Source organism: Phallusia mammillata, chromosome 8 (assembly GCF_965637545.1).
Source record: "Phallusia mammillata chromosome 8, kaPhaMamm4.hap1.1, whole genome shotgun sequence".
NCBI lineage: Eukaryota > Metazoa > Chordata > Ascidiacea > Phlebobranchia > Ascidiidae > Phallusia > Phallusia mammillata.
The window spans coordinates 7144208-7165756 of NC_137259.1; the positions used below are offsets into that span (position 1 = coordinate 7144208).

At 38.0% G+C, this 21549-nt stretch overlaps 2 protein-coding genes across 3 annotated transcripts in view; both read left to right on the forward strand.

The window, feature by feature from the left end:
- LOC145204695 (uncharacterized) overlaps positions 1 to 12843 on the forward strand; it is a 37468-nt gene extending 24625 nt beyond the window's left edge. The window contains exons 37-53 of the mRNA XM_080077288.1: positions 310 to 468; positions 754 to 966; positions 1764 to 1982; positions 2300 to 2449; positions 3234 to 3362; positions 3701 to 3892; positions 3953 to 4020; positions 4498 to 4725; positions 5046 to 5293; positions 7429 to 7596; positions 7925 to 8226; positions 9685 to 9770; positions 9840 to 10258; positions 10557 to 11120; positions 11275 to 11360; positions 11857 to 12054; positions 12724 to 12843. Of these exons, the coding sequence (XP_079933414.1) occupies positions 310 to 468; positions 754 to 966; positions 1764 to 1982; positions 2300 to 2449; positions 3234 to 3362; positions 3701 to 3892; positions 3953 to 4020; positions 4498 to 4725; positions 5046 to 5293; positions 7429 to 7596; positions 7925 to 8226; positions 9685 to 9770; positions 9840 to 10258; positions 10557 to 11120; positions 11275 to 11360; positions 11857 to 12054; positions 12724 to 12843 (3549 nt within the window). The remainder of the gene's footprint in view (positions 1 to 309; positions 469 to 753; positions 967 to 1763; positions 1983 to 2299; positions 2450 to 3233; positions 3363 to 3700; positions 3893 to 3952; positions 4021 to 4497; positions 4726 to 5045; positions 5294 to 7428; positions 7597 to 7924; positions 8227 to 9684; positions 9771 to 9839; positions 10259 to 10556; positions 11121 to 11274; positions 11361 to 11856; positions 12055 to 12723) is intronic.
- Positions 12844 to 14377: 1534 nt separating this feature from the next.
- Positions 14378 to 21549, forward strand: part of LOC145204195 (titin-like) — a 140069-nt gene continuing 132897 nt past the window's right edge. For both annotated transcript variants that reach the window (XM_080076657.1, XM_080076658.1), the window contains exons 1-15: positions 14378 to 14734; positions 15224 to 15424; positions 15828 to 15952; positions 16313 to 16475; positions 16606 to 16760; positions 17144 to 17287; positions 17355 to 17495; positions 17877 to 18371; positions 19260 to 19337; positions 19537 to 19666; positions 19751 to 19905; positions 20103 to 20203; positions 20277 to 20668; positions 20980 to 21093; positions 21355 to 21484. In XM_080076657.1, the coding sequence (XP_079932783.1) occupies positions 14578 to 14734; positions 15224 to 15424; positions 15828 to 15952; positions 16313 to 16475; positions 16606 to 16760; positions 17144 to 17287; positions 17355 to 17495; positions 17877 to 18371; positions 19260 to 19337; positions 19537 to 19666; positions 19751 to 19905; positions 20103 to 20203; positions 20277 to 20668; positions 20980 to 21093; positions 21355 to 21484 (2681 nt within the window). In that variant the 5' untranslated portion in view covers positions 14378 to 14577. The remainder of the gene's footprint in view (positions 14735 to 15223; positions 15425 to 15827; positions 15953 to 16312; positions 16476 to 16605; positions 16761 to 17143; positions 17288 to 17354; positions 17496 to 17876; positions 18372 to 19259; positions 19338 to 19536; positions 19667 to 19750; positions 19906 to 20102; positions 20204 to 20276; positions 20669 to 20979; positions 21094 to 21354; positions 21485 to 21549) is intronic.

Consider the following 21549-nt stretch of genomic DNA (forward strand, 5'->3'; position numbering starts at 1 on the left):
TATTATCTTTTAAACACCAAAAATGACTTTTTTGGAGTCAACTTATTAAATAACTGAAAAAAGAATTAAACCTCCCCAAATTTGATAACTGTGGCTTGAAAGCAACATCACATTTCTTTACATTTGTGCATCTGTAGCATTTCCCCATACTGTCGCAATTTAAGTAAGATCTTTTGTCGTATTTGATTTTATTTCTTTACTCAATTGTATAGGACAGTGGACACATATATAGACGTTTCAAACTTCAAAATTCTGCCCAACACTTTAAAATTTTACCCATTTTAAAATACATGTGGATTATTTTTTTAGCTAATGGCTTCGCTGGAAAATCTCGAGCAATCGGTTTTCATAAACGAAATGGTTTTGCTCGGAGAAGACGTGGAGTCAAATCAGGAGTTGTTGGAATCTCTCAAAGATAGACAAACTCTGCTTCAATCCATTCACGGAGAAATAGAGAAAACTGTGGCGGTAAAGTTAAAACAATGTGTAATTTTTTTAGTACTATATAACTTTATTAACTTATTCAAAAACATTTTGAGCGCTTATAGGGAAAAAAGTATTTGCTACATATTATGGATTTTTTTAATAATGTTGTTATTTATAACTAATTACCAAAAAATCCTGGGCACTTTTAGGGAGAAGTAATTAAGTAACTTACTACATTTTCGTATGATGGAGACTCGGTAGTGTTTTTAATTTAATTTTAGTGTTTTATCAATTTATTATTAATTAAGTTCATTTTTTACTTTGCAGCATTGTGAGATGATTGGTCTGCGAATTTCACAATTCACTTGCATTGATAAATCTCCTGAGAAAGGATTTGGAGAAGAAGATATGGAAGAGCAAGATCCGATCAGAAGAAGGATCACGGCTCTTCTCACTAGATATCAAATGCTTAACACCAGAATGAAACATTATAAAACAGCTCTCACCGCAGCAGGGTGTTGCCACGAAATGATTGTACAGGTAAAAAAATGCATTTTTACATGATAGAGCAACGATTATGAATCAGTTAAAGTACGCCAAGCTTATCAAAGGCGCTATGCCGAGTCAAGCAGGTCTCCAAAGCATTCCTATGTCGCATAGCATTAGATAGACAACCTAGCCTGCGGTGGGATTCGAACTCACGGCGGGAGCCTTTCCAGGGCTCCACCTATTGAGCTACACAGGCTATCGCTGGTCTGTTTTCACTCTTCAGGGCTGATCCCAGTTATGAATGTATGTTCATCTTAGTGAACATGAATAAGATTTAAATTGGTTGAATTTTTAATGCGAACCTGTAAACGCAATCATAAAAGACAATTGGACAAAAAAACTTCCATACAGTATTAATGTTTTGTTTATCAGGCTAGTTCAGGGGTCGGCAACCTTTTTTCTACTGCGGACCGTTTTTAAAACTGAAATTTTTATCGCGGACCGGCCTTCAAAAAACTACAAATATTTAGCATTAAAAACGCATAAATTAGTTTATCATTCCCGGGATACATGGGCAAAATGTTTTAAAGCTTTTAACCTGAAAAATTATATGTACCGGTAACAAACTCATCGCGGACCGGCGGTAGCCGACCACTGGGCTAGTTGACAAACAATTCAAAAATTTACAGTAGGTCATTTGATCAATAAAAGAGAATTATTATGAAATTAATAAATGTAGATAAATAACAAGCTTTGTATCCTTTATTCTAAGTTTATTTTATTCTAATGATTTGTTTCATAGGTAGACCGAAAGTGCCCTTTACCGATAGTATGTTATGACTTTGCAGCTTCGTGAGGCCATTCAAGAATCTGAGAAAGAATTGATGAGTAAAGATTCTTTGCGTGACGTGGCAGATATGCCGAGCAGTCCCAAGAAGGAAAGCTTCGTCATGGTTTTATTGCGCAGCCACAGTCGGCTCAAGTCACAAGTCGATGAGCTCATGAATGCAGTGACGTCACGCAATTACGAAGTTCACCAAATCATAAACAGATATGAGTTAGGCCAAGTAAGTTTATGCAAAAATAATCACATAAATCTATGATTTTTTTATTAATTTATCGATTTAAAAAATATTGAAAAAACATTAAGCCATTCGTCCTTAAGAGATTTTATTTTAATAAAATACGGATAGAAATATATCTCGAAAAAAGAAGTGACAATAGACATAAGGTTCATTATAGTCTTCGTCCACCAAGCAATGAGCTTTGTGATTCTATTTTAAAGTTTGAATTAAAAGTATTGGAAGTTTGTTATATTTTTTTGTTTACAACAATTTGTAGATACAGAATATTTTAAACGTGTGCTTCAATCATTTTCTTGAAGCCTCAGTTAAGTCAGGGGCAAAAAACGTTGGATGATATCACGATGGAGGTGTCGGTTTTCTACTCGCACTGGAAACAACTCTGGCACAACTACCAGGATATGTTGGAAGCGCAGCAGATCAGTGCCTGGTTTACTCAAGGATATAAAACGGTAGGAAGTGCTAGCCGGTTAACAAACGGTCTCCACTCAATCAAGTGAAGCCAAGTGTGCAAATTTGAATATAGAAAAGCTAATTTAGGATGCAATTCATTTATAACAGGGGTTCCCAACCTGTGGTACGCGTACCACTAGTGGTACGCGAAGGGTTTTCAGGTGGTACGCGAGTAGCTTCCGTTTTGTTCACAAAAACCTCAATTTGCAACTTTATATTTTGTTTGTCTGGTTTTGTTTACAAAAAAACAGTCCCCAGGCCTATTGTCATTGTTACGTAACTATTCCTGTTGTTTCGTATCATTACGATCTTCAAAATACAGGTCATGTCAATTCTCAACAAAAAGCATAGTTGCTACTTGCTATGAAAAGCCGAACAACGCTGCGGCACAGTGGGCGTTAATTATGTCAAATGATTGCTCTTGATAGATATATCTACTGATTTGGTGCTTAAGATAGCGTTGAATGAAATATGATTCAAACAAATTAGTTGTTCTGCAAGAAGTGGTACCATAGAGCACATTAGTGCTCTATGGTGGTACGCGTGGCAGTGCAGAGCGTCCAGGTGGTACGGGATCGTCAAAAGGTTGGGAACCCCTGATTTATAAGAACAGAACATTGCCCCATTGTTACATTAAATTTCACATTATACGTTTATCACGAGAAACGAAAGCTTTTAGTCAAGGACCATAACAATATATTTTTGGTAGTTATTATATATTTCCATAGTATGTGAAGTGCAAAAAGTAGCAAATTCGAAATAAGAACGTTTCTCTTCTAACAGCACCGAAGAGCAATTCAAAACTTCGTGCGTCGTCTTGAAGAGCTCGACAATCATCTCTCCTCATGTAAAGTGAAAAGCAGAGCTGTGATGCTACATGAAGAAGCCGAACAATTGCTCCACGATATCAACGTAAGTATTGTAGCGTACATATATAATCCATTGAGTATACTTGATTTGCATTGCAAAACAATAACTAGTTAAGTGAGTAATATTTATTTCACAATGGTTGCAAAAACATATTGACATTACAAACAAGCTTTTTGTAATACAAGTTTCCAGAAGTAATGTCCTACAAAACTAGGTGAAAAATATGTTTTCAAAATTCGGGTGCTTCCACAAGTTTTAGCAAAAAAATTAGGTGGTGTATTTAGCACATGATATAGGTCGATTTTTCGCTTTTTAACAGACATACACACTGGTTGTTGTTTTAAGGTTCTTAAAATATATCATGCGGATCTACTTTTCAGAACTCAAAACAGGATTGGGATGAATTTATTTCTTCTTCGAAAGAACGTCTCAAAAAGGATAATCCACGATTTGCTAAGACTAAAACAGAGATTGAAGAGATCGAAAGGGACATAACACAAACTTCTGGAAGAGCAAGAAAAACTATCGGGTCGGCTAAAACCATGACAAAATTTTATTCCCTCACTGAAGAGGTATACATTTGGATTTTGTTTTTGGTGTTTGTTGCAATTTGAAAATATTTATTTTCGTAGTGTGAAGCATGGAATAATGATTTGAAGAGAATGATTAAAAGTATAAAGGATAAATCTTCATCTATTCGGTAAGTTCGAATTTTTATTTCAATTTCAATCTTACCTTTTGTATTATGCCCAGTGATGGAATCAAACAGATTTTGTGAGGAATCACTTTTAAGCATGTGACTCCAAACAAACAGTAGTGACATATTGTTACCTTACTCTATCTCAGTGGTTCCCAATCGTTTTTGACGAATTCCTCTCTCACCATTAAAAAAATCACTCCTATATAATATACTACGTATAGTAGGCCTACTACGTAACCATACAAAGATCATTTTAAAATGATTAATTGTTTTATCAACTTCACAGGTTAAATTCGCGGAGCTTCAGTGTATGTGTATATTAACAAATGTAAAAATTAAAGAAAATTCCTCTTTTCAAGTTTAAACACTCCTTCGGAGCAATTCCTCCCCGTTTGGAACCACTGCTCTAGCCTATGCGGTGACCTCCACTAATAAGACCCCTTTGTTGAGTATACACCATCTTCTATTAAAAAACAGAACGTCGGATGAGGTGAACGACCTTGTTAATCTCTTTGGAAAGAAAGTTCTCGAACGTCTGGAGGAGCAAACTGACAGGACTCAGAAGTTTGCTTCCATTATCGTGGAAGCGGAGGAGAGGGACGAAGAGAATAAAAAGGGCACAGGGGAACAAATAAGAGCGCATCCGTTTAGGAAGATGATGAAGAAGAAACAAAGTGATATATTGGATTCCGTCAAAAACTTGAGGTTTGGCGCTGATCACATCTGTTAATATTCCTGTATGGTTGCACACGTGAAAAGGTCTGGCAGTCATTAGGCATCAAAACCAATTAGTATACCGAACCATGTGGCGCTACCGCTGACTATAAATTCTGACTGGGAAAACTTCCGACGAACAACGGTTTACTGTATTAAATTTCTCTATTTCGAAAAGTGGATTTGTTTGCAAAACAAAGCTCGTATTAGGCCCTCTAATTTGCAGCACAAATAATGATGACTTAGAACTCTGGTTTGTGTGCAGCAAATTCTGTGCTTTATTAATTTGTCAAATCCAATCTTTCACCCAGGTCTGAAGTAGACAATCTTCATAGTCTGCTTGAAGGAGTAAAGAACAATGTTCGCCGACCAGAGGCAGACTCTTCTTTACCCGAAGAGCCAGTAAGAAAGATAGAGCCTTACGACTTATCGGTCTTACTTGATGAAAACCTTCAGGCCTCATCGCCACAAGACAAAGACACTTCCGCTGAAGTTCATGAGCAACCTGTTAACGATCTCCCGCCACCCCCTGATTCCAGGACACTAGATATGCTGAAAGGTATGTAAGGTTGACACACTACGATACTGGCATGTAATGAAAAACAGAACTTGGTCTAGACTAGGGTTGCCATACGTCAGGATTTTCCCTGACATGTCAGGGAATTAAGTGTTTAAATCTGCGTCAGGGAGAAATGTTAAAATGTACTCAAAAGTCAGGAATTTAAGAAAAAAAATATAGATATACCATGAAATTAATGTTCCAACGAAGTTTCTAGTAGTTAGCTACAACCGCGTGTATACCATGAAACTTAAAGAGGTAAACTGGCGACGGGCAGGTTAACGTACAAGGTTACTGTTTCGTTTTGCAGTGTGTATGCACGCGTAACAATACCTGTTTGTTATTAGCAGAGATGTACCGAATATTCGGTTCTGCCGTTTAATTTATTCGGCCGAATCGGTCATTTTTGCAAAGATTCAGTTTCGGCCGATTAATTTGTTGCGATTCGGCCGAAACCGAATCTTTTACGAACACAAATTTAAAGCGTTAAACGTGTCTTTTCTGCTTATTAAGGTATCACGCAATCTTTCAAAAGCCAAAACCTAACGAAAATCGCGTCAATTTGTATCTTTTTCAACACATTATCGTTTTTCCCACTGTAGTCAATTTTTTTTAATTGATTGACAGTTTGCCAATCATGCTTGAGGCAATTTTAAACCCCACAGAACTGAAATAAGGACGAAACACAACTATCCTGCACTAATTGCCTGGTAGATAAACATTTTTTCATGTCAAACGCGTAGCGTACGACTTCGCATGACGCCATAAATGATTCGGTTGATTCGGCCGAATTTATTCGTCAAAACCGCCGAATATTCGGTTGCGGCCGAATCGAAATTTAGCCGATTCGGTACATCACTAGTTATTAGTTGACTGACAACACGCGTTAAATACACAAATAAAAAATTCATTTGCTTTAACTGTGTACCTAATATGCAAGAAACTAACTAACAACGAAAAGTCGAATGTCTTGTGACATAAAAACATTTTTTCAATGGCATTTTATTTTAAATTTAAAAAGGTCGTTTGTGACTCCCATTGTTTTTTTTAGTTCTGTGTGAAATCCGAATGGTTTTAGAGTGGTACAGGTTGGCGACCCCTGATATATGTGCTTATTGTTTCAAGGATAGTAAGAGTAGTGAGCTTAGCCTAATAAACTTAACTAAACAGAAGCCTACGCACAAAGTTAATTGACAAGGATCAGAGTATCGTATCTAACGTTTTCTCGTGTCGCCGTCCATGTGACTTCCGAATATTCTAAATTTATTCCGGAATAGAAGTGTTTGGATCGCAAAAATGGTTAACGCAGCGGTTCTTAAACTGCGGGGGTCCGCGGTCCTTTAGGGCATTTTGCTGGGACCGCGAAAAGGTGGAAGTAATCCTATATTCTTATTTGGCCTCAGTTTGTGCAACTAAATAAGTTTAAATCAAAGTGAAAGTGAGAATCGACCGTTTCCATTGCTAAACAATAGGCTTTATTGCATGACAACTAACAAAAATGCAAAAATTTTGCATAACTAGCTAAAATCCTGCAATCAACTTTTGTTTTTCTGACATACACATTCAGACTTAAAAGTTTGCGAAAAACTGGGTTAACGCAACCGAGATAAATTTTGTCAGGGATTGTGTATCATAAAATATGGCAACCCTAGTCTAAAACTACTAAAATGTCGAATCACTTTAAGTCTGCGTACTGTAGGTCTAAGTCAAGTCTGTGTACTGTAATTATTTCCGTGTTTAATATAAAGTGGAGTCTTTCGCAGTGTCTCGAGTCAATTTCAAATTAGTACATTAGTACACAAAATTGATTAAAACTCGACCACTTAAACCGATTAAGTAAAAAATCTTTGAAAATACCCGGATTTCACGAAAATGGGTTGTTAGAAAACAGTAATTTGCTTCGTGAGATTTCTCCGATATTTTGATAATGTGTGCCATTTATTCTAACAAAAAGGGGTGTGTTTCGTACACACATGTTAAAATCAAAATCTTTCTTTGGGATTGCAGCAGTTTGCTCTTTTAATGGACGTTAAATAGAATAAATTTGAATGCGCAAACTAGCTAATAAAAATTTTTGTTGTATATATGAGAGATTTATGTACTACGATCTATTGACCAACTGGCTTCTCACGTAGTTCCAGAAACTCGCGAAAAACCCAAACCTGATTACCAGTGCAGTCCAACTCCGAAAACCGATACGAGTTCATCGTCGATGTCCTTGTCGTCAGCATCAGAAGAGTATTTCCTCGAGTCAAACTACTCTGACAGTGACATTGCTGCTGGAAACGAGCGAGTCCTAACGGGTAAAAAACAGGCGCTTTGTAGTTATTACCCCAAAAAGTCTTTCCCTAACTGCAACCGTTTATTTTCAACTGTAACATAATTTTGCTAATTAAAACAATGAGAGTGGATGTAAACAAGTCGTTTTTTTTCTAATTAACTTTGCTATCAACTAAAAGTTATATATTTTAAGCTATCAATGCATTTTGAGTAGCAGAAACAACTATGATTTAAACCTCCAAGCAAAATTATGCATGAGCAAACTGTACTGTATGGTAATCAATTTTTTAAAAAAAGTTTTATCAATAATTACACAGTGTACGGTATTAAAAAAAATCTAAATAATTCCAGCACGTAAAGCTGATGCGCCGACAATCACAGACGACGATCAAAACACGCCACCATCTTCTGCAAAATCCACATCACACGACCGGACGCCTTCAACATCATCATTCACAACCAACAGCAGGGGTCAGACGCCTCCACCTAAACCGGCCCGCCAAGGTCGATCGGCCCGGCAGCGACGGCGAAGGTTTTGGGAAAAGGAGTTGGACCAGTATGCGGCATCGTGGATTGCTGACCGTGAGCGCCCCAAGCCTAAAGCAGTTGGTTCTGAGGGGGCGTCCACAGGTTCAACTGACGAAAGCGAAAAGGTATATTACCGGTTTGCCTGAAGAGGCTAATCGTCCACCGCGTGTTCCAGCACTGTATCTACTAACTTCACGTGACATTGACATCACCAAAGTGTGTGAAGCCACTTATTAACGACAATAATCTATTGCATTATTGACACCATTGACTCTTGCCGTTGCCTTTCACACTCTATCGTTCCAGTCGGTGATATTTTATAGTATTTTTTACGGTGGCAGGTTTTGTAGGGTGATAAATTGCCAAATGTTTGTTCAAGATTAACGTAGAATATCATCTAGCATAATATACCCAACAAAACGTGTTGGTAACTGTAATCTGTACAGTGGCGTGCTTATCATACAGTTACATTGCAAACATTTCTACCCCAGAAACTGAAGGTTGCCTAAAGTTCAACCCTATCCTGATAACACATAACTAGTTTGCCAAATGTTTTGATATTTTTTGCCCCTTTTCAGCAATTCAGTGTTTGGCGATTAGACCAAGGTTTTCTTAATTCTATTGAAGCGAATTTTTTGTCGATATTTCGTCAGTTTTCGTTTTTCACTAACTCATGCATGAATCACAACAAACTAAATCGCATTTGTTTGAACACACTTTACGACTGTTTTGCGTTATCTTGCCACGAAAGCCACGAGTTTTGGATTGCTCTCCCATTTTTTTCACTGCTTTTACGAGTATGCTTTCACTGTGCAAAATAATACCCGGTTGTGTTTTTTTGTTACTTCATCTATTTATATTGTTCACCATTAAATCATTTTCACCATACAACATTTGTAGCGTAGTATTAACGTGGAGGGTTTAGAAAAAATATGAGAATAAGCAGACGGGCTGTAGCTGATAGGACATAGACTCAGCTAGAATGAAGTTCTGTAGCAGATGAAACGACGTTTCATCTGATTGTTAACAAATAGTTGTGAGGTTTATGTAAGAGGTGAATAGAAAAATGTTTTAGAATTTAAGCAAATTTAAACACTTAGTGAGGTACGTTTAACTGTTTGCAAGGAACTATAAGTTGTTACCGTAAAATGAAAAAACTGTGTTTTCCGTCGATGTTTAGAAGTTTTTGGAAGAACTAACCAGGGGTCGTCAACCTTTACCGCTCTTCGGAGCCGTTCGGACTAAAACAACGCTGGGAACCACAAAGCCGTTTTGAAATTTGAAATGAAATGCCACTGCAAAAACGTTTTTGTCTCACGACTTTCGACATTTAGTTGTTAGTTAGTTACTTGCATATAAGGTACACTTGACAAATCAGTCTTGTCACATAGCATTAATAATCGTCACGGAATGTGCTATCAAAACATTTGGTAATTTCAAAGACTGAGCCGCTTTAGACTTAGAGGGATCAAAGAGGCCCATGCGGCTCCGAAGCCGCGGGTTGGCGACCCCCCTGATCTAAACAAATAATGAAAAACATCAGAAAATAGCTAATGAGCCACTAAATTTAAATGAATTTTCAGATGTCGCGCAACATTCCTGTGACAAAGGCGCCACAATCGAGTTTACAACATCCAATAAACCAAAGTACAAATTCTGCATTTCATCGGTAAGTTTACAGCACACGGGACACCCCATCATTGTAAAGTTATTTTGAACATGAATTTATGTGTTGTAGATTTCAAAACAAGCAACAAAAAGATTCTCCAAGTATAAACAAGGTGTCTGAATCAAAAAGTTTGATTTGTCCATCGCCTTGCGACACCGATGGACTTCTGGAAGCCGACGCATTGACTGGAATCATACCGGACCTAAACGACCCGGATAAATTGGAATATACTGTCCCGGATCAATTGCATAAAGCTCAATCAGAAAAGTTGGAGTCTGCAGGTGCCAGTTTTTACCAAAATGACTCCAAAGGGGGTGTTCACAAACGCCCCAAAACCACTGGCAACATTGGATGGGAAAGCTACGGAACAGAAACATTCACAGTCAAGCAGGATGTGAACGTGGAACAATATCGTTTAGTAAAAACTGGAACAGTTAGAAACAGGCAGATGCAGGTCAATCTTGAGAATGTGATGGACTCAACTAAAGGTAGAACCTTAGTTTGCGTGCTGTTTTTTTTATATCACATAGCTTGTTTGTATCACATAGTCCATGACGTAACGATCAATTCAGGACTTATAATTACTTGACTATTTTGCAACAATGGGAATAAGAATGCAGTGTTTGTTTTGCGTTTATGAAGGATAAGTAGGATTGAGACAAAGTTTATTTTAAATGACTAAGTTGTAAAATGTAATGACGTCAAATAATTTGCCCTTATGTGATTGTTTTCAGCAAATCAGTTTGCCCTAAAAGTAAATTTAATAATCTTGAATTTTTTTTTCAGCAAACAATCATCAGTCCCTAGCTGCTGTGCAACTTCTGCAAGCTAACACCCCCAGTTTGTTAAAAACTAACAAGAGTTTGCAACTTACCTCCCCACGACCACTCAACAAGGCTATCCAAGTCACCGTGAAGCCACGAAATTCAACAATTAAGTCCAAGTCGCCGCAGAAATCTTACACACAGAAGTCTATACTACACAAATCTCACTGTATTGCAAAGTCACCCAAATCTCGTTCAATTTCTTTCAAACATTTTACACCAATTCACAAACCACAGACCAGCATATCAAGTACGGAGAGCGATCGCACTGACAGAATCCTGCATCCAAGAACAGCATCATTGCTATCAACAGCCTCATCGGCTTGGGATACGGATTGTCTAGTAGCGGCAGACGCTGTCACCTGCCAAGTTCCATTGGTCCTGGCAAAACAAGCACGTGGGCAGTTGGTCGACGAAAGCGATTTAACCGATGACTTGTTAGCGAAAAACCCTAGCGATGGATGTTTTCGATTAAGCAGCGATTCTTCACTGCCTGGTGTTTCTGGAAAACTGGGTCCCAAGAAATGTAAGTATGTGTAGTTTATATTGCATATAAGGGTATGTGGGGTTGATAGGTTAAAAAATTATCTACTGCAAATTTTAGTCTTCTCTTGTTCATGTTTGCTGGCTTAAATTTGTTTTTTGCAATTTGTTAAAATATTTATCTTGTCTTTTTTCAGTTGTAGTTCATGTCAAAGGCAACAAACGATCGCTGCAGAAAAGTACAACATCGCCAAACAAAACACCCCAAAGAACGAAAGTAAAGGTAAACAAATCTAAAACAGAGTAATGTACCAGGACAGTTTTTATATACAGCACTAAGTTATCTATCGTCTTTCGCCTATAACTTGCTATAATATGTCACATTATAAACTTTGTGCTGGTTATCCTTATGATGTGTATAACCATCCAATGCTTAATCATTCACTACATGTACCAAGTGGCTTTAAAGGTGGAAAAGGCGTTAATTTTCGTTTTTCGTGACTTTATCAAAATATTGTATTTTGGGTTTCCAGCGGAACCTGCATGTTTAATTACAACCAGCTATAAGCCGGACAGGTTATGTGATGGTTGCGATCCTACGACATAAAAACCCAGCACGCTTAAGCAAAACTCAAATAACAGGACGCTTGATAACCTATGTTTCTTCAGTGTTCTTGCTGTTGAACGAAACCGTTTAACATGGAAAAAATTTTGAAATGACAAACTTTTACTTTTTTACAACTTAGGCTACTAGCAATACAGTATTAAATTGTTCGCAGGTGAAGGGAGATGTTGCAAAGGGTGTAATGAGATCTCCACGCAAACGGTTTAAGAATGTTCTCTCTTATCGACGAACGCCGGTGTTAAAGAAATGCACAATGCGGATGGAAACAAATCACCATGGTGACGGAGAAATAAACATTTTAGACGGACGCCCTGGAAGAGTAGGGACGGATAGTGAAACGGACACACTAACGGTATACTTTAATACTTGATATATTTTGGGTAACATTTTACTAGTTTCGAAAATATTTCTCATAACGGTAATTTAAAAAAAAACTTTAAGCCCCTCAAAACGTCTTTACAAGTGAGTTTCAAACACATTTTGTTAAACGGGTTGAAATGGTCGTGTGTCTTTTTTGTTCATTTATGTCTCTCACGGGGTTTTGACCCAGGACGCTCCCAGCCGAGTATGAACCCCTATCGAGTTTTTACGTTTATTGTCCCAGCGCATCACTTCATTTGTCTAATTTACATGGTTCTTATATTTACAGTCAAAATTGTGTTGCCAGGGGTTCAAATGGTTTACAAAGACCCACCATAGCAGATATTACAAAACAAAAATAAAAATGTTTTATTTTAATGTATTTCATCAAAATTTATTAAAGTTGTTACCACAATAGTACATGTAGTCGTACCGGGCTTTTGGGGTAAGTTCGGTTTCGGGTTTACTGGATTCTGACTTGAATTTCAATTAAACGGACTTGATTTGGGTCTGAATCTACACTCGACATTATTTGTTTCAGCTACTTTCGAGCTTAGTTGTAAAAAAATCGGGGTTTTGGTTCCAATTTCCATAACTCCTTTTGTGGGGCACAGTGATAATGCTCCAAATCTGAAGTTTTCACACAAACCCCTTTGTTTAGATGCTTTCGTCAACTGACACGTGCAGCACAGTGGTGAATGTCAAGAAATCACCTCCATCGCCTTCTGTTAAATCGAGTTTGAAGATCAAGTTGTCTCCACGGGAATCTCTGCAGAGGTAAAATTGTACTGTAAAATAACAAAGTCGATTCACCTTCACGCACTTTTTCATTGTCCGCTAGAGTCGCCATTGCACACACGTGCACAAAGTCATCTGTCAATTCATGACTTTAGTCTAACTACCCTTTCAAGTACTTGTCCTGTTCATTTTTGTACTCAGCGAAAAACATAAGCTTCCGGATATTAACATCGAACATTTCAAAGCATATTGCGAATACGGAATGGTAAAAAATCGAAATAACGTTGTTTTTTAAGTCTGGAAAGATCTGGTATTTTTGGATTCTCATCGATATTTGGAAGAGTTTCGTATTTAGGCGCTGGTAGTAGACATAAAATTTTTGGCGCTGGTAGTAAACGTGCAATGTATATGCAGGAAAATACATTTAATTTGACAAATTGTATTAATACAGTACTCCATAATCGTAAGTGTCTCTATAACGGCACAGTATTTGTTAACGTAACAAATAATATTTGTCAAAGAATACAGTCTTGTGTCAATTAAGGTTTAAACTGAATGCCGTCAGTTTCGAATCAAACACTGAATAAATTTAAGCCCAAAGTTTAAAATTTTGCTATTCAACGGGCAAGGTGACACTTTGGCGGCAAGATCTAATGACAGTTGTCACAATCTTGACAGCGTGGTCTAACCGCAGACGACAAGTCTTACCGTTTGCGATTCGTGTGACAATAAGCAGACGGGTCTGAGCTGACGGGCTAATTGACTTTCATCCCACCCCTACTCTTTACTACGTGTGTGCGTGCGTTTCTCGCGCCTACAAAGACAACCAAGGACTGCTAAGTGACACAATGTATCCGGGTTTCTTATGCAGTTGTTTCTTGTGCGTGCGCGGCACAGCCGTCGACTGGTGATGGCCTAAAAATAACACCGCGCGACCGCCTGTCTGTATGCAAACTTGCCTTTTTCTTGTGTTTCAAGGCCGGTATATATTCACAGCCCTTGCGTCCCAAGAGACAAGAACCGTCAGGGCTTTCTAGTCATAAGAGTTTTACTGTTTAAGGTTAGGTTATCAAGGCGTGTTTGGTAGGGTTAAAGGTTTTAGGTTTTTTGTGATTAGGTAGGGGTTAAGTTTTTATTGTTAGGGCCAGGAGGGGTAGCGAAAAACGTCGTTTTGTTGGAGGTGAGCGCAAAAATCACGGACACTTCATTTCACGGGAATGTCACATGATTTGGTTGCTTATCACGATGCACGTTACTCATGTTGATTTTTAGTCACAAAGTTTTAAATGTTAGAAGCTGATATCAACCATTGGCTGCAAACGCATGTTATACACACGATATTTATGTTGAACCTTAAGAGTCTTTTGTAACTAAAATATTGATAAATATATTGCGTTTTAAGTTGATAAAGAGTAAGGAAAAATATTAAGATAGAGAACGAATAAAAAAACGCAGTTTTAGTTTTAACGAAAAAATATTTCAAACAATTTTAACCATGCGAAAAAATAATCAAGAGTCTTATCTAAGTGATAGTTACAACAACTAACCCATTATTGCTTGCTTCATACAAGCTTTACTAACCGTTTTTTATTCGCTATTTGCAGGTTAATTTTGTAGTTTAATTTCACTCCATTTTCACACACTTTTACACATCACACCATATACATACACACGCACATATAATCTTTTAGTAACATCCCTAAAAAATTAGTGCTTTCACCACCATTCGCTTTTCGCCATATTTCCTTTGTTCACGTGTAAGCAACCGAGCAACGTGATGGCCGAAAACCAACGCTTTTTCAGTTCCTCCACCGAGATGAGTAGCCATGGCAACGTGGCCGAGATGCCGCTGGAGCCTCCCCGCTTCATCCAGCCTCTCCAAAGCGTCGTTGCTGTCGAAGGAGGGTCGGTTTGCTTTGAGGCAATTTTAACCGGTAAGGGAATTTTATTTTTGTTTTTTTTCCAACCGCCTTTTACGTCCCGTGTATTTCGCTTATTGTTCCACTAAAAAGAAATCTGTTAATTAAAAACCAATACCAATCCAGATGCGCAAAAAGTTTGTAAATAGTGTTGCTGGTGTTTTTATTTTAAATGAAGAACAACAATTAAACATCCAATGATACTGTTATCTAATTATTATTATAAATCCAAAAACATATTTTGTAAATATTATTTTCATTTTTTCTCATAATTTTAACAGATATTTTCTACTTATTTTTAAAATTTATATATTTTTAGTTTCATCTTTATTTGGTTAACTTTTAAAGTCGGTTGGGTGTACAAAATAAATACTAGAAAAGTGCTTAAATATGCACCTGAAAATGTTAACGGCCGTTTCGTCATTGCAAATGTTACATAACAGTTAGCCAAATATGGGTATCCCCATACATGTGGCATATAAAATAAAATGCAATTTCGTACAGGCTTCCCGAGACCCGAGGTACGTTGGTACCACGGAAACGATGACGTCACCAAGTCCGTCAACTACGAAATCTCTTACGGAGTCGATGGAAGAACGAGTCTTCACATCCCAGAAGTGTTTGATGAGGACGCAGGGCAGTTTGTGTGCAAGGCGTTTAGTGACCTTGGTCAAGCGTCCAGCACCGCTGAGTTGGTAGTACAAAGTAAGTCTGATTGATAATTGTCACTGCAAAGCATCGTTGCTCATATATTTTTCACAATCTTGAGGTAAATAAGCGCCCTAATAGTTATTTGTTATACGTATAATTATTATACGTTTACTTATATATACAAGGCACATAACAACAAACACGAAACAGATCCAAAATTGTTTTTGTTTTTTTCCTAAATCCATTTTTTGTGAAGAACTTTTTTAACATACAGCGATTTGCTGGGTTGTTTAAATTAACACGCCATTTCCTAATTGGAAATTCACTTTTTAACATTGTGTCCAAACTCATCTATACTCAAGTGCCAATGATCAATTGTATCCTATAAAGGTGTTAATAACACCGATATAATTATCATGTATTTAATTGTTAATAACCTTTTGTATCTTCCTTACAGCTACCACGGTGCCACCAGACTTCATACTGCGACTTGCGAACATCACAGTGGCACAAGGAACACCCGTGTGTTTCCAAGTACGAGCATCTGGCATTCCCACTCCACGTGTAAAGTGGTATAGAGAGGTGAGATGAACAACAGATTTTGTTCACACTCAGTCAAATTCAGTTTGCTTCTGTATGTTGCCTTTACCCCTATTCTATACCACAGGGACAGGATTAAACTGCAGCAAGACTGCCTATTTCGCCAAACCTACATAACGATTTAACACCAATCCATACATTAAATTTGCTTTGTATGCCCTTAACAAAAAAAACACTTAAATTTTCTATTTTTTAACCCTCAACTGCCAGCGAAAAACGGTTCTAAATTTTCAATTGCCCTTTTCCCCGTAAACTATCTCTGTTTTACCAAGTTTCATCCCAACTTCAAAACTAGTAAGAAAACAACATAATACACATTTCAACTTCTTTATCGTTTTGCAGGGAGCCGAAATCCGCAATTCAGGCGACTTTCAGATTCGTTGCGAGGGCGATCTGTACAGTCTTACTATTGTGGAAGCTTGCGAGGAAGACACCGGTCGTTTCACAGTCACTGCATCAAACCAGGGTGGAAAGGCGACCTCCACAGCCGTTCTTACTGTCTCCGGTAAGTGGGAGACGCTGTGATTGGTCGAGAACCGTCACGTGACTTTACTAATTGTAAAACAATGCAACAACGTCGTCACAAGCTCGTAAAGAAATTTTAGGCTTTTATAAATGGGTTTTTACATGTGTAGGAGACGAGTCAGTAACGATCGGTCGTATGGATATGGAAAACCAAACTGGATTAGACCAACGTCAAATGCTAATGACGTCACGATCAGAATTGGACGAAATGTCGGCTGTGAAGCGGGCGCATGAATACGAGATGCAAAGGACGTCAGTAGCACAGGTATATACCACACATGGTGTATTACGTCATAGTTGATGGAGCAACACTTTTACATCTTTGAAGTCATTTGTTCATTAGTTGTTTATGAAAAACTTTTCTAATCGACGTTTTAAATGTGACGTCATAAAATCAACACTTAAAAAGACGTTTTTGAAAAACGTAAATTAAATAAATGTTGATGACATAACGATGACGTCATTTTATAACTGTTTTAAATTTTAGTTGGATAAAAAACAGTTAGATAAAAAACAATTTTAGCTCTTCTGTATGGCGACGTATATTTATTTCTTTTTTCAAATTTAGTTTTTTCAAGATTTAAAATTAAAAACAACAACATTTGTATGCTCACGATGACGTCATTTTAAAACTGTTTCGATTTTTAGGAACAGAGAACCGGAAGCGTCAAATCATCGGAAATGTCAAAAAGCCAGACAATGAAAACCGCACAAAAGCAGACGAAAGTGAAGGCGGGAATTCGACGACAAAGTCCTTCACCAATCAGAAGTGTCAGAATGAGTCCACCTGTCGTAAGTTGAAAATCTACAACTTAACCATTTGGCAACAGGCAAGTATAACCACGGTGTAACATTGCAGCTTCGAAGAAGCAAATCACCAAGAGACAAATCAGCGTCTCCAATGCGTAAAGTCCACAGTGTACAAGCTCCTTCACCTACACGCAAACAACAACCGGCAACTCCTACCACTCCGGTTCCTGCACCATGGAATATTGAAGACGTAAGATTAATACCGCGTACAAAACCGACATAACAATGCTATTTGATTCTCCAAAACAGCGGTCCTTCAATTTTTTCAATCACCAAGTTGAATCCGCCCCTCTGTTATTTTTATGATGGTGTTTTGTGCCGTACATTAACAATAATGTTTTTTATTCGATTGAAACTACTGACCTTTCTGATTACACAATCAGATTTATAAACTTACATATTTGAGTAAAACTTCAAACCACATTTTAGGTAGAATTTCCCTCTGCATGTACATAATTTCTCAGTTACGAACCAGTGCTCTAAAAAAACATGTAATGCTTATGTTTACAAACCAAGGCCATTGAAAGTTGTAAACATACTTAAATGCGTTTTTTTGTATCTTTTCAAACAGAGCCAACGCCGAATGATGGCGAGCGCTAACAAGAAAGAAACAGTCACCTTGGAAGCTGGACAAATGCAAGAGGTAACAACTCACGAATCCTTCCACAATACTGAACAGTCCTACTCAGAAGCACAAAGCTTTGAGTGCAAAACAGAAACCATTAGCACCTACGAAAGCTCTGAGCAAATCAAATCAAGCGAAAACCTAGCGAGACAGGTGCAGGAATCATATGTTGAGAGCAACAGCCAAAACGTCAGATGCGTCAGCGAAAAGCTGTCTGCTAAGTCATCATCCATTAACCAATCAGCATCTGCCGTTTCATTTGCGTCATCTACATCATCATCATCACTTGAGAAGCCCCCGGCACCGAAAAAGCCGTTTGTGGCCCCAGTTCGGCCAGTGGAGCCCCTGAATCTTCGTCAACCAGATGAGACAAGAGCAATTGCTGGCGTCCGACGTGTTAACCCGCCATCTTCACAAACTAAGTTTATTTCACATCAGCAGGTTTGTGCATCTCATGCATGTATTTTTTCTCAAAAGGTTAATTAACTTTGGTTAAAAAGCTGGGTAATGGTTGTTGTAATGGTGGTTCTTTGGCATAAAAATATATTTTATTTTCCCTTACAGTCAATAGCACAACTTTCTTTTTATATTTCACCATCGTTTAACATTATGTAGCAATAACACCCAATAATCATAAGTACGAATTATAAACACCCAATTGCACTAAAAGCTACACTTTAAGGCATGAAACCTTAACAACGTAATAAACTATATGAAAAGGACACAATCTAATGAACCACAAAATTCCTATGTCCCGTTTCATGATCGTTCACAGTCGCGCCGCCTTATCAAGTCTATCGCTTCGTCAGGGCTTATCGAGCACCTATGGGAGTTATTTCAGGACTAATCGTCATGCAGTGGTATGAACCGGCGCTCTGGGCAGCTGTTGCGTTCATTCATTTACCGAATGGCAAAGCTGGGATCGCAGACTGATATAAGCGTGCTGTGCGACATTAGAGTGATGACGTTTGTTTACAGCCACTGTGATAGTTATACTTAAAGATTGGCATTTATTAGAAATATAGGACCCAATCAAAAGGCTATGTTTAATTCGTATGAACAAATAAATACACCTAAATTCTCTACAGTGTCGTCTAAAGTCACCCCGTTACAAATTAACCCACCCTTTTCTTTGTTTAAATTGAACTATAGCACACTTTTTGCAGCAAAATAAGACATTTTTGTACAAAACCGTTGACCTGATTGGAAATTTTATACATCCACTTGCTTTTTCTTGGGTGGGCTTCTATTGAAAATATTCATTTACTTCATTTCAAGATTTTTTCATTTTTGCTTGTCACGTGATCACATTGCATGTTACGTCACCAGGTCACAAGCACCGCTGTCACTTCGCATGACGCTGAACAGACTTTAGAAACAGTAGCACAAACCACTGAAACTGAAGAGGTACATACTGAGTGATTGGTTAGACACTTGTATAGGTGCTAAGCTCAAATGCGCTCAACGCGTCATAATCACTTTAATTGATTTTTAAGCCATTCAAAAGTTTTTATTGGTAATTGATAAAATAAAGCAGTTCAGTTATGCGGTAATTTTAAATTTTCACTCAAAATGCGAGTTAGTACGATGACTGATTTTTTCCCAGGGTGTTGCCACCTACCCTCCATTCATAAAAACCGGAATGCAGGACATGGAAGTAACAGACGGCGAAATGACTATATTGCAATGCGAAGTGATGGGAAATCCCGTTCCACATGTAGCTTGGTACAGAGAAGGTAAAAATAACAAACGACATACAACCAGTTACTCGACATAAACATTCCTATTACGTTTTTTAACCATTTCTGTTTGTCGTATAGGATCGGTGATCGAGAGTTCTCACGATTTTGAAATCACATACAATGGACAAGTGTCGTGCTTGCTCATCCGTGAAGCATTTGCTGATGACGCAGGTCGCTTTACATGTTCCGCCACCAATGAACAAGGAACCACTTCGTGCTCTTGCTTTCTGAAAGTAAGACATTTCTACCATTGCACTTAGTTTATGAGCTTCTATGTGTTAAATTGTAACAAAACCATTTTCCCTAACGTTACCCATAGACAATATCTTTAAACCTTTCCTCTTGGTTTTGTGAATAGCTTGCCTCTGTTAACGTTAAAACTACGTACATAAAAAAGTTGCCGACTTTATCTATGCTCTTTTTCAATTAGGTAAAGCCAGTTGAACAAACTCCCAAAGCTGGCAAACTGGAAAGGAACTTATCTGCATCTGAAACTGAATTGTCAATGACCGATTACGATGGATTTGAAAGGTAGCAACTGTTTTTCTTTCTACACCATTGAACGCTTTCAACTCATAACACGTTTATATTTTCTATTTAACAGTACCGAAGCTGAACTTGATTTCGTCTCCGGTGTATCAGAAGCTGAATTAACAGATACTGAGTTAACTAAGCCCGCCCAGCACGCTATGGACGGCCAAGACCTTTCCTACGCCGGGGCGACTATGCTTTCCCCCGTAGCTGAAGAGACATCGACACCATCCGGCAAATCACCAGAAAAACGCGCACCGCAAGAGGGAGCTACGGCGTACGCCAACGGTCAGCCACCGCGATTTGTTAAGACGCCGGCTAGTATGATGAAGATGGAAGAAGGGTCAGCGGTCAGACTTGAGTGCGTGATCGCTGGCGTTCCCTCTCCACAGGTCACTTGGGCCAAAAATGGCGCCTTGCTGCAAACCAGCCATCGCTTCAAAGTTATCGAAGATACAGAAAGACGTAAGAAAATACAATTTGTTATTCTGTATTGTCGGTAGAAGGCTTTAGGCGTATCGAAGCGTCCTTATTAGTCTGTTTGTTTGTTAAATTTGGGCCAGGTCAAAGAAATTGGATTGTCCAAAAAAAGTTCAAAAAATACCCCCACTTAAATTGTCCTTATACCATAAGAAACGAATTGAACACGAACGGGCTTATGTATTTTTTGAATTCAATACGCATACAAAAAGGTTGTACAATAATCAAAAACAGGTGTTGGGGGTTATAGGAATTTTTGCACTTACTTTTATTGAGCCTTGATCTATTTATTACAGACTTATACTGCCTGATGATCACTATGGTTTTCCCTGAAGACGTCGGCGAATATACGATCACCGCAACTAACCAGTTTGGTTTCATTAGTGGATCTGTCATGCTTGTATCTGAAGGTGAGTCATTTCCCAATTGAAAGCAAGCAAATTAGTTTTATAGTTTCAAGAAATCGATAACGTAAGCAGTAAATTTACTTGAGTGTCCGATGTATTTACAATTTTGTTACCCGCTTTTGAGATGAGGTGATAAAGATTACTATTCATATTTGCCAAGTATTGGTTTCTATTTTTTTTGTCATTTCTCTTTAAAATGTAAACTGTGATGTGATATAATGTCTTGCTTTGTTCCGAATGTATAACTTGTCTTGCTTGTTACAGAACATTACCAGCGCTTCCAGGAGCAGGACGCTATCGACCGACAGTCGGCCGATGAAGACCGACAATCTACCGGAACACCAACGGCACAAGCTTACTTGCCACCGCGAGGAAGAGGGACATCTGCTTCAAGGTGTCTAATAGGAATGTGAAAAAAATATTAGAATTGCGCATCTTTTGACATAAATATCTTAAGAA